Below are 12,310 nucleotides of genomic sequence, written 5' to 3'. Positions count from 1 at the left end.
TAAAATATGAGCTAAAATAAAGCTAAAGCATATAGCTAATAGACGCTTTAAATTGGAAGGGGACAAGCCAGAAACCGCCGTGAACATTGCATACTCGGCCCGTCTTTTTTCGCCCGCGATGAAGTTACTATGGCTGCAAGCAAGGTCCAAGACCGTCGCTGAGAGCTTGATCCTCGGCTATCTGGAGTCTGCGCAAAAAGAAAGCATAGTTCATGGTAACGAACGGGGAGGACTCGATAGTATCAGGGACTTTGGAGTGTTTAATCGAGATCCAGCAGAGAACGATGCCCACAGGGTAGACAGTCCATGGCCAAAGCAACGGGCGCTCGTTGTTGACGGGAAAACTTTGACCGTTATCCTTGATCCGCGATCAGGATTGATCCGGCCGTTTCTTGAATTAACGAAGATGTGTTCCAGCGTGCTGGCTTGCCGGGCTACGCCTCTTCAGAAGGTGCGGTGAATTTAATCTTCTTGCCCTGGTATTCTGTAATTCTTCGTCTTGCGTAAATATCGTATTATTATGTTTCAGGCATACATAGTGCGTATAGTGAAGGAACAATTGGGAATGAGAACACTAGCGATCGGCGATGGTGCGAACGATGTTAGCATGATACAGACAGCGGATGTTGGGGTCGGTATCTCGGGACACGAAGGTACACAAGCCGTCATGGCCGCAGACTTTGCCATTACACGATTCTCGATGCTTAGCAGGCTTCTGCTGATGCACGGCCATTGGTGTTACGATCGTTTGTCTAGGATGATCTTGTACTTCTTTTACAAGAATGCCACCTTCGTCTTCCTCGTGTTTTGGTTCCAGGTAGATGTCATTTAATATACACTATGATATAACAACGCTCAGGCAATGATTTATTATTTTCCGTAGCTGTACTGCGGTTTTACTGGAACAGTTATGATGGATCAGATTTACTTAATGTTGTACAACCTCATGTTCACGTCAATGCCGCCGCTGGTATTAGGGGTATACGATCGAGTAGCCTCGCCTGGTGTTCTGCTGTCCATGCCCCAACTCTACAAACGGGGACGCCTTGGACTTATCTATCAACCGCATTCGTTTTGGCTGACGATCTCTGATGCATTGTATCAAAGTATCGTTATCTTTTTCATAAATCAGTGTGTTAGTACAGCCTTGAAGTACTTTAAGATGCCGTAAAGCAGCAAATCAGTGTATAATAAATTCTTTCGTTTAGGTATACTATGACACGACTATTGACTTATGGGAATTCGGGACCACCGTGATGACATGTTGCATCGTTGTTATGCTGGGCCACGTTGCCATAGAGACGCGATCTTGGGTAAGATGGGCTTCCGATAAAGAACGGTATTTAAAGTGACTAATACGGTATATTACATGATATGGTGTTATTTCAGACCATAATTCACGTCTTTGCCATACTGGGGTCGTTATTCGTATTTTTCGGCTTCTGTTTAATTTACAATGTGGTGTGCGTTAATTGTATGGGTCTACTCTGCTCATACTGGGTTATGGAAACGGCTGTAGTGAGGCACACCTACTGGCTTACAGTTATACTTACCTGTGTTCTGGCATTGTTACCTAGGTAAGAATATCAAATATATACATATAGATACGCAATGAAAGGATGAATAATGGAACGACAACCCTGCATACACTTTTGTATTATTTTTGTCTTCAGGTTACTTTACAAAACCATACAAACTACCCTATCTCCAGATCTCACGCAAAGTGCCACGTTTAAGGTAGCATCGAAAAGCGGAAGTCATCGACAACGAATCGCCGAGAGAAGCGGGAATAATTTCATCGCTGGATGGTCGCGTTCAACCCAGCATGCTACCATAAGGTATCTTATTTACTGCAGAGTATGAAGTACTTAATAATGGTTATTTACAATAGCTCCATCTATCGTACTCTTTATGTTTCAGAACTGGAACTAAAAATGATACGATGACAACAATCGTTGCATGACATAACCTAATATGTCGATCGAGACTGTCGGCACGCTGTAGCAGAACAATTGAAACTGTTAAGATTGCTTCGTTAAAGTGGCTGAGAAAAAAAGCAAAGTCCATTGCCGCATTTCAACCTTTACTGTTCCTAAGGATCGAAGAAGTATTGTTAGGGGATCTAAGTTAATCCTAATGTGCATTTTCAGTTTCAATCGAGAAATGCTTGACTTTATTGAAACCGCGTTGTTCGTTGCGATGATCGTCTATTCGTATCGATTAGTGTTTTCTAGTTGAATCGAGTGGCCTTACATTTCAGACTGCTGTTCGTTGCATTTGATGGCTGTGACTTTTAGGGACCAAGACTGTTAGTCCAATAGTAACGTCGATACCCATCGACGGCTCGAGTGAAATAATGCATACGGGATTTTTCGGGTCCGTGTACACGCACGACGAATTAATTAAAAAAATAATTCGGGTCGTAATTATCGTCTTAGAAGTAAGCACCAGAAAACGCATATTGTAAAAAGATACATGAAGTGTATATTGTCACGTACGAAGTTCATGTTGTATAAATTATATATCTACATTATTATAACACAGCGAGTGTTATACATATACATACTTTTCACGCTCGCCACTGTATTATTATTGTAATTTTGAAAATGTACGCGCATACGTGCAGTCTATCGGCATAGAGGAACTATCAAACATATATATGTATATTGAACGTTATCGATGACGCATTGCACGCGTTGACATAGTATTTTGATATACAATTGATAGCGATTGCGTGCATGTAGCCATGTCAATAAAATCGAGTGTTCTTTAAGCTATTACGTTTCATTAGTGTTAAACTTCTGACGAATCCTCTACCTCTATAATATAATAATAATAATAATAATAATACCTTATTTACGGGCAATCTGCCCTTGATATCAAGTACAATGTAATAACAATGCCAACAAGAAAAACAAAACAAAAATGGAGACAATTACGGTATCTTATAATGTAACGTGTTCAAACTTGATTGCGCATCTGCAAAATTGCAACAACTGATCTTTTAAATTTAATTTATATTAATTTCTTTCTTAACTTGCTAGGGCCTATATATATGTGTTTTCTTACTTGCGAGAAAGCGTGCCCATCTAGCGGTAGAGAACCTGAACTAACTTTCGGAGTTTGGTCAGCGCCTCTATCGGGGAAACGCTCAAGTTTGTCGCCGAATAGTTCCTACCTGCACCGTTAGATGGCGCCATTTGTTCACTTACCGACGTGTCGACAAACTTGAGCGTTTTCGCGATAGAGGCGCTGACCGAAAGTTAGTTCATTATTTCACCGATAGACGGCGCAATTTGTATCATCATTTACCGACATGTCGATAATTTTGAACAAATGGCTCCATCTAACAGTGCATGTAGGAACTATTCGGCGACAAACTTGAGCGTTTTTCCGATAGAGGCGCTGACCAAAGTCTTAAAGTTAGTTCAGGCTTTCTACCGCCAGATGGCTAGTCAGTTGAATAAAACAGCTTGAATAATTAAAAGCACCTAACGGTATTTGTTGCAATTCTAACTAATTAATTATTGTCAACCATTGAAAATGATAATTTTCGAATATCAAAAGCCTTACCTATCCGTATCCATTCAGAGTGCTGCGTCCTGTAGCTTCAGTCCTGTAGCAAGTCACATGGTTGGTACCAGAGTTCAGCATCTCGTTGGATAGAGTATCCACTCTACGATTCTCGGATTAGGGCTCATTAACCTTCTTACAGGTTTAAGCAATATTCAAAGAAACATAAATATGATAAGAACACCTTCAAATTGATCCCTGTTGAACGCAAAAATCGGCAAAACTTTATTCACCTCTCATTTATAACCAGAAACCTTTTACCTAGATCATTTTGGCTCATGTCTGGTTCTTCAACGTGACGATCTATGATCAACAAATTTCTCAACAGTTTGTAAGAGCATGAACGATTCAAGGACTACTCAAGACAGAGTTTCGAGGCCCCACGTGCAGTGATTTGTGCAGATTCTATAAGAACCGCGGTGAGCACCGCTGTCTGATGCGGAAACACGGGCAGAATGGCGGGGATGGGATCGAAATGTCGAAGGTGGGGCACGGGGAAATCTTTTGGCGTGCTGCGGCAACGGTTCTCTCAGTCCATGCTCGGTCTTCCTTCCGCCAAACATATCGTCGCGTTGGTGCGTACGATTCATTCACTACCTCGACTCGATCGCGATCGTGCCCGTTCGCCTGGGAGACTCGCGACCAGCTGTGCCGCTGTGAATTCTGTGAATCTAGTTTCGTCGAACGAAACGCATGTCAGAAAGGCAAAGTGCTCGATACGAACGTTACTGAAACTTCGAGTCACGGTGTTGCTTCCCTTTGTCGCGAGATTTTCGTGTCACGATTAAACGCGGGACCAAAGTTTTTGTTTTTTTTTTTTCATTTTAAACCGAAGGTATACTCGAGCTGTAACCACGTTGGACCGGTTCGATCGCATCGATAGACTTCACGTAGTCTCTGTGTTACGTTCGTCTAAATGCTTTTAGAATAAGCAGAACGCAAAAGGATAATCGTCGATCTCTAGTGAGTTGCAGAAAGGATTCTCGAAATAGATTGGTGACATGCTTCTATTGTTCGACGATGTCACGAGTTTTAGAGGCAGGACACTGGCCCTTTTATTCCGTCTGACAGTGTTGGGGTTTAGAACGGGAATAGAGGATATTCTTATCAGCGATTACAGTTAACGTTTTAAGTAAATTCAAAAAATACTTGGGTAGTCCTATCAGCCAAGTTTAATGTTGCAGTTCAACTACTCGTATTTAAACTATGTTCTCATTAATTAAAATAAATATAGGTCTCTCATGATTAACGTAATTTCTGTTCGTGAAAAAAAGGCTATCAACGCGTTGAAAGCTTGGACCGCTATAAGTTTGTATGTCATTCATTGAATCAGTATTCCGTTCGAGTACTGTGTTATGTTGAGGAAGTGATTAGGCATTGCAAATATTAATGCCAATAAATATTTTCACTTAAACTATGATTACAAACGACTGAAGATAAAGGTCCTGAATTACTTTCTACGCGTAATAAATCACATTACAGGAGTTTTCTGTCTTCCATTCCAATGAAGCTCTGCCCATCTCTGACCTGAAGACGACCTTGGTTGCGTCCTGTCCTGTATGCTCGATGATGCGCCAAACTGTACACAAAACAAACAGGGCCGCGCGTACGTTAATTCATTGTTTGCGAACTGGCTCTCTACGCTTTCTCTTATGCATCATTTCTCCCTCGATTATGACTGTACTGTAACACACGTGCTCGCCATCGTCGCTAGCGAAGTCATCCCTCCAACGCTGTCTCGAGTACACGATAACTTGTTGTTTCACGCACTAACTGCATGGCTGGACTTGACGTGAACGTACACGAACCAATGTATCAGAAGCGATTCGCGTGCAAGGTCGGCATTGTATAATTTTTCTAAACTGAAACTTTCTATCGGGTAGTCGATTTTTCAAGTTTCACGACGGGATGTTGTAAATCGAAATCGCGAAGCAAAGCTGGGACGGTCCTTTCAGTAAATGATTAGAAAACAGGGCCGGCGTGATCTTTTTCTGGGGCCGGGTTCAAACATTTTGCGGGGCCTGAATTCACACTCAAATCCTACACTTCAATTTTACAACGAGGAATTATTTATTTACAAATGCTACATATTAGGTTGTCCGAAAAGTTTCTTTCGCGAGTTGCATTCAATTATTTTCTGTGGCTGTGTTTATATAAATAGACAGTAATGTAACATAAGACATACAATATCGTGTATATATTAATTATTAATAAAACGAAAGAAACTTTTCGGACAACCTAATATTTTTTATATGAATATTAAATAATAATACTTTGATGATTCTTGTCACGCCTTTCAATTTAATCATCGCTACTAAAAAAATGTCTTGCATTTCAGCAAAAATTGCTTCCATTTGTTAATGGTGTCATCAGTCTGTAAAAAGTGAATCGGTGCCTTTTAATTCAGTAATTTTCGTAGACCGCGGGGCCTTTTAAGGCCAAGGTTTCACCAATAAAACGTGTTATTTTGAATAAATTTTGTTTATAGTAAAAAAAATACTTCAGAATCAAACTTTTTACACCTGAAAGTACATATATTAACTATTTGAAAAGCAAAAAAACTATTTGAAAAAAAAATTTTTTTTTCTTTTTTTTTAAATGGCGGCTCTGAAAATGGCTGCTCAAACTTGTCCAATTTGTTGGCGGGTGTCATCATTTCTTGGAAACGAATCATCTGAAAGCAAAAAATAAAACGGTTTCATACTCTGTATCGAATTGGCTACGGTCGTTACTACAATGAAACATTTTCACCGAAAAAAAACAAAATGGCGGACTTTTGAATTTTTCGACCCTTTTTTTGCACTTTTAATTGTTTATAACTTTTTCAAATGACAATGAATATTTTTGGTTGTAATAACGACCATAACCAATTCGATACAGGATATGAAACCGTTTTATTTTTTGCTTTCAGATGATTCGTTTCCAAGAAATGATGACACTCGCCAACAAATTGGACGAGTTTGAGCAGCCATTTTCAGAGCCGCCATTTAAAAAAAAGAAAAAAAATTTTTTTTTTCAAATAGTTTTTTTGCTTTTCAAATAGTTAATATATGTACTTTCAGGTGTAAAAAGTTTGATTCTGAAGTATTTTTTTTACTATAAATAAAATTTATTTAAAAAAACACGTTTTATTGGTGTAACCTGGCTTTAAATCGCGGGGCCGGGTTCCGGCGAACGCGATGTTAGAAAATTATGGGTTTACTTGACTGAACGTTTACTTGAATGTTTGACATGATACGTAAAGAAATCAAGAAGAGGGCGAGGCACTTTCTCAAAAAAATAAAAGAAGATTCTTCAAATTTTTTGTTTCAACGTTTTCCAATTTTCTTGAACACTAAACCTACCACGACTAATCAAACATTTGTATACAGTGTCATACAAGTATATATTAGGTAGACTAGAAAGTAATGTCGTTTCTTTTACATTAAATTCGAACAAATTTTTAATAAATTTCTATTTTTAATCATTTATGTAATCGCCTTTTGCCATTTAGTTTCCAAATTTTCAACGCCATATCGATAAAAATCAATAAGCTGATGAGTGATGAACAAGTATTTAAAATTGCAAAAACGACATTACTTTCCAGTAGACCAAATACAATTCTTTCATACATTACTCAATGTAGTACCACGTGCAGGGCCGGCGTGACCTTTTGCGGGGCCTGGAATCACATTCAAATCCTACACTTAAATTTTACAACGAGGATTTATTTATTTACAAATGCTGTTACATATTATATATTTTTTATAAGAGGAATATTAAATAATTACACTGATGATTTTTGTCATTCCTTTCAATTTAAACAGCGTTACCAAAAAAGTGTCTTGTATTTGTTAATGGTATCGTCAGTCTGTAAAAAGTTAATCAAAATCGGTGCCTTTTAATTCAGTAATTTTCGTAGACCGCGGGGCCTTTTAAAACGTTGATCGCCATGTCACCCACATGTGGATGACAGTGCTTTCCACTGAAGAACTAACGAAACTAATTCCGAATGTCAAGTATCAAAGGAAACGAATTTAAACCAAATTCATGAATTTTGATGAAATTACAAAAATAAATACGACGATAAATGTTTGATTATGCAGTCTCCAATAGTTTAAATAATATTTCATTTTAGTAGAAACTTTAAAGAATATTTGTCTAGCAGTCAACGTGTTAAACCGGCGGGGCCGGGTTCCGGCGAACGCGCTGAACCTGCCTTGCGCCGGCCCTGACAACGTGAAATACCTTTTGCAATTGAAGAGTGTCTTTAAGACTAGCCATCTGTACGATGATACTAGAAGTGGATACAAATCGACACCTTGGTAGGTTTAGCGTTAAAATTGAGGTGTTACACAAAATACATAAACAGAGATAAAGACTGTACAAAAACAGGAATATAAATTTTTGCAAATAAAGTTTCGTTCGGCGCTATCGCGAAAGTGTAACGAGTTTGAGCAGTCATTGTCTGTTACGAAGCGACGCCCGTGAACACTTGCATACGATAAGGGGTCTCGTACACAAAATTGGTGAAACTATGTTTATCGTCATTTTACGTTTAAACAGTGCCGCGCTGCGGAGGGGGGCGGTGATAGAAACTAGTGCGTGACATTATCGCGACGAGCAAAAGTCCCTACACGGTGTAACGAGCTATGGAGGAACGCGAAATCACGGTTATGCATTTCTATGAGTCCTCTAATGGCGGATGGGACGCGTGTTGGGTCGAGTACGACTTAACCTGAAAGCCAAAATTGATATGCTTAACAAAAACATGTTTCTGTAATTAATTTAAAGTTTATTCTGGCCTCTGAATTTTAATTAAATGGCTACAGTATCGTGACTGTGCAATGATAGCATAATCAATGGTCTTTTAATTATAAACTATGTAATATAAACTCTCTTAACTCTTTGCGGCACAGGAATTCAGGTCATAAAATAGACCCGTGTTGCACAGGAATTTTATTGCGTTTTAAATCAAACAAAATTCCTTGCGACTACTATATCTATATACATATGTATACATTCAAATTAAATCTACACTGTCAAATTTTCTTCTTTGAACCTCTCTTTATATGTAAAAAAAGTTTCAATAACAAAAATTAATTATATCTGGAAATTATATGCATTAGACAAATACATTAGCTGGACCAGACCCCCCCCCCCCCCTTAACTCTTTGGGGTACGGTGGGATTAAAAGTGTCCCACCTTTTTGATGGACCGTAATGCATGGTGGGACATTTTTAATCCCAGCTCGAAATTTTGCAATAGCTGCATGCGTATAGGTGTGATACCTTTATTAATAAAAATATAACAATTTTATTTGATTTAAAACGCAATAAAATTCCTGTGCAACACGGGTATATTTTATGACCTGAATTCCTGTCCCGCAAAGAGTTAATTATAGGATCTATTCCATGATTTCATTCGACTACGTTTCTTTTGTTGTGTTCGGTTAATGAGTCCGTTGTTATGGCATCGTAGGTCACTGCTTGAACCGCGGCGAATAGGTTGGCTACCACTGACTTACGTTATTGCAAGTTTTGGATAACCGTGATGCAGGTTGCGCTGAATAATCCATTCGTTTACTCAGAATCGAGTTAACAGAGTCCTGGGAGCGCAAATGTGGAGTAGGCCGTTGCCACGATAACGGGTAGACTGTAACGTGATAACGATCCATTTGCAAGGTTACGAATCGAGTTTGTCGTCGCGATTACGACCAAGTGTTGTTATCGATAGCGGTTTGAAACCACGTCTTGTATATAAGGCCCGTGAAATATAGGACTAAAATGAGTCATTGTACCGAGACGGAACTGCACGATGAAAGCTTTCGATGATTTGGCATCGATAGCCTCGCGTCTAGAGGACGTCCATTGAGCCAATGCAATTCAGTTTTACTAGTCTTGTGGAATACACGGAGTTATCGACGTATTCGTGGAACTGATTCAGAAGATGTAGTAATCGTTGATGATGTGCCAAGAGAAACTTTTTGTCACACTTATCGGAACAATGATAAACTCATTTTCTTTTGCAACGTTTCGTATTTCATTCTTATACTCCCATTGGGGAAACTAATTGGATGAATTAGGATAAGTAAACTGCGGACCTGATGCACTTATAATTCAAGCAGTTATTAATATTATTACATTGATTAATAGAAGAGAAATAAACGCATGATATGAAAATTAAACCAACACTTTTTCACGCAGCTGATAAACTTATATTACGCCATGATTTCTGTTCAAATAAGTACAACTCGTGTAAGGACGATATCAGTTGCAATACCTGTTACGTGTACAAAAAGAGTGGGGACAGAACGAAACGCGATATATCTGTATCGGAATGTAATATTTAATTAACACTTTTATTTTTAGTTTCTCGATGACAACTTAAAAAAGAAAATCGAAATAAAAAGGAAAATGTGGTTGAAGACTATGATTGCGAGCATTACCGATTACCAGAGATGGACAAAATCCTAGACTTCGAATAAATCTGAAGTTTTCCGATGTGTTTGTTTCGTTTCCTTTTTTGGAAAATATTCAAAAGAGGAAACGAGATAAACATGTCGGTAAATTTCAGATTTATTGGAAGCCTAGAGTTTTGCCCATCACTGCCGATAACTACCCTGATAGTACACGGTCTGTCTAAAAAGAAACCGAACTTTTGCTATAAAAAGAAAAAAGTACAAGTAAAGTTTTTACACACACGTTTATTTACTAAAAATAATTGCCCTCTGCGTCAATACAGCGTGTTAGACCGCGTAATTAACATTTCGAAGAACCTTTGCAGCTCCTGTTTTGGTACCTCGTTTAGTACGGCGGTTACAGCGACCTAAATCTCCAAAATATGGCTATAATGTGTCCCTTTCATTAGAATTGACATTGTTACCTTGGATCATTCACCCTACTTGCCTGATCTGTCACCCTGCGATTATTTTCTTTTCCCAAAATTGAAAATTCCAATGAAAGGGACACATTATAGCAACGTTTCAGAGATTCAGGCCGCTGTAACCGCCGTACTAAACAGGGTTACCAAAACAGGAGCTGCAAAGGTCCTTCGAAATGTTAATTACGCGGTCTACACGCTGTATTGACGCAGAAGGAAATTATTTTGAGTAAATAAACGTGTGTGTAAAAACTTTACTGGTACTTTTTTCTTTTAATAGTAAAAGTTCGGTTTCTTCTTAGACAGACCGTGTACTTAATGCAGAGCCAAGATTGAATTTCAAATGCATTCCCCTACTATTATGACCACGCCACGCGCATGGTATTACGTATTAAATGACATGATGGAGGGGAGTGCCGGTCGTTGACCTCGAGCGGCCAAATTATCTTGCCTTCGCCATGTTCGTGCCCCATTCTTTTTATCCCCACGAACCGTAGATAACACTCGTATCGCAAAGTGGGACTAGAAAATACCGATTCCATTCTTTAGGAGTGCCCGCAGTGATTCATCGATTCCTAACGACCGTTAATTGTCGCTATCGTCGACACTTCTCGATCCTGACGTTGCAGATCCACCTGTGGAATTCACTCGAATGGAAACCAATTCACGATTTTGTGCTCACCTGCGCGCATACACCAAGTCTCTTCCTTGAGACAACATTTTACATTTCGAATTCATTTTTTATAGACCTTGTTTCATTTTCTAAAATCATTATTTCGTTTCATAATTCATAGTTTATACATTTTATCGAGGCCAGTACACGTAACTCCCAAACCAAACTGTGTCAGAGGCTAATAAAAAAAACAGTGCGAGCAATTCGTCCAGATAGAAGTTCCAACCAAGTGCAAGTGCCACGAGAAATCCAAGATACAATTTTTCGTACCAGACTTTCTATCGCGACCATTTTCACGGATGGGCAAAGTTTGATTGGAATAATATCTATGAAAAATACGTTGATCGACACGATGTTTCATTGATCGATATCGCAGGTCTCCGTGGGCGGTCGTGGATCGACCGCGCGTAGACAGTGGGACTCGAGCAGCGGAAGCCAAATGAAACGGAAGACATCGGCATTCATCGTGCGTGGCGCGGCTCGCTCCTAACGAGTGCACCGAATAATTACGTAATCCAAAGACAGACAGCGACCTCGTGCAATACGCGATGAGGATGACCTTCGCGGCACTCTCATCTGTCCGTGTATCATCGAGAGAGAAGAAGCCCGAGATAAGGCTGCGCGCGAACTAATTAATATCTAGGCGCGATCGTTTCGTCTGGGGGACGTGTCGGTTCGAGTCGAAGAGGAGGAATGTCGACGTGCGCGTGCCGGAAGAGATGACTCCGACAAGAGGTTTCCCTGGCGAGATCTGAGGCGGCCGAGGCTATCGCGATTCTCTATGCGCGTCAAGTGCATCGCGAGAGATGACGGTCACTTACACTGCCGAAGTCGCCACCTGCAAAGGTCTCGGTTGCTTTCTAAAATTACTCCTAAGGTAAGCGTTCTGGGGCTTTGGCGCGAAAGGGGACGGTCTTGGACTCGAACAGTCGTGGGCAATTCAAGGGGCAATTTCAAGGATGTATAGTCTTTTAACGAAATTCGAAAATAAAATAGGAGGGTTTTATGGATTTTTAATTTCATACAAGATAACTCACTGTACAGGAAAAAGGATGCGAAGAATTACAAAAAAATCGGTATTCGAAGTGTTTACTTTACACTATTTTATATTAATATCTCGATGATCTGTATTTTTTAATATAATTTCGAAAATGAAATACTCGAGGCTTGCATGGATTTTCAATTTCACACAAGACAATTCAA

The 12,310-nt window shown here is 39.5% G+C and overlaps 2 protein-coding genes across 11 annotated transcripts in view; both read left to right on the top strand.

The window, feature by feature from the left end:
• Positions 1-2,788, top strand: part of LOC128873074 (phospholipid-transporting ATPase VD-like) — a 32,766-nt gene extending 29,978 nt beyond the window's left edge. For 2 of the 4 annotated variants that reach the window (XM_054116340.1, XM_054116339.1), the window contains 7 exons: positions 60-451; positions 530-817; positions 884-1,135; positions 1,209-1,313; positions 1,390-1,577; positions 1,674-1,838; positions 1,921-2,788. In XM_054116340.1, coding sequence (XP_053972315.1) covers positions 60-451; positions 530-817; positions 884-1,135; positions 1,209-1,313; positions 1,390-1,577; positions 1,674-1,838; positions 1,921-1,963 — 1,433 coding nt within the window. In that variant the 3' untranslated portion in view covers positions 1,964-2,788. Of the gene's footprint in view, positions 1-59; positions 452-529; positions 818-883; positions 1,136-1,208; positions 1,314-1,389; positions 1,578-1,673; positions 1,839-1,920 lie in introns of those variants that run through there. The other 2 variants (XR_008456315.1, XR_008456316.1) reach the window with 2 other exon arrangements.
• A 1,149-nt stretch (positions 2,789-3,937) lies between these two features.
• LOC128873594 (bestrophin-4-like) overlaps positions 3,938-12,310 on the top strand; it is a 17,640-nt gene continuing 9,267 nt past the window's right edge. For 2 of the 7 annotated variants that reach the window (XM_054117285.1, XM_054117284.1), the window contains exons 1-2: positions 3,940-4,536; positions 11,484-11,984. In XM_054117285.1, coding sequence (XP_053973260.1) covers positions 11,914-11,984 — 71 coding nt within the window. In that variant the 5' untranslated portion in view covers positions 3,940-4,536; positions 11,484-11,913. Of the gene's footprint in view, positions 4,706-5,055; positions 5,180-11,483; positions 11,985-12,310 lie in introns of all 7 variants that reach the window. The other 5 variants (XM_054117283.1, XM_054117281.1, XM_054117282.1 and 2 more) reach the window with 5 other exon arrangements.

The sequence above is a fragment of the Hylaeus volcanicus genome, chromosome 3, assembly GCF_026283585.1.
Source record: "Hylaeus volcanicus isolate JK05 chromosome 3, UHH_iyHylVolc1.0_haploid, whole genome shotgun sequence".
Taxonomy (NCBI): domain Eukaryota; kingdom Metazoa; phylum Arthropoda; class Insecta; order Hymenoptera; family Colletidae; genus Hylaeus; species Hylaeus volcanicus.
Note: the sequence above shows the minus strand (reverse complement) of the source record. Positions and strands in the feature narration are given on the sequence as shown.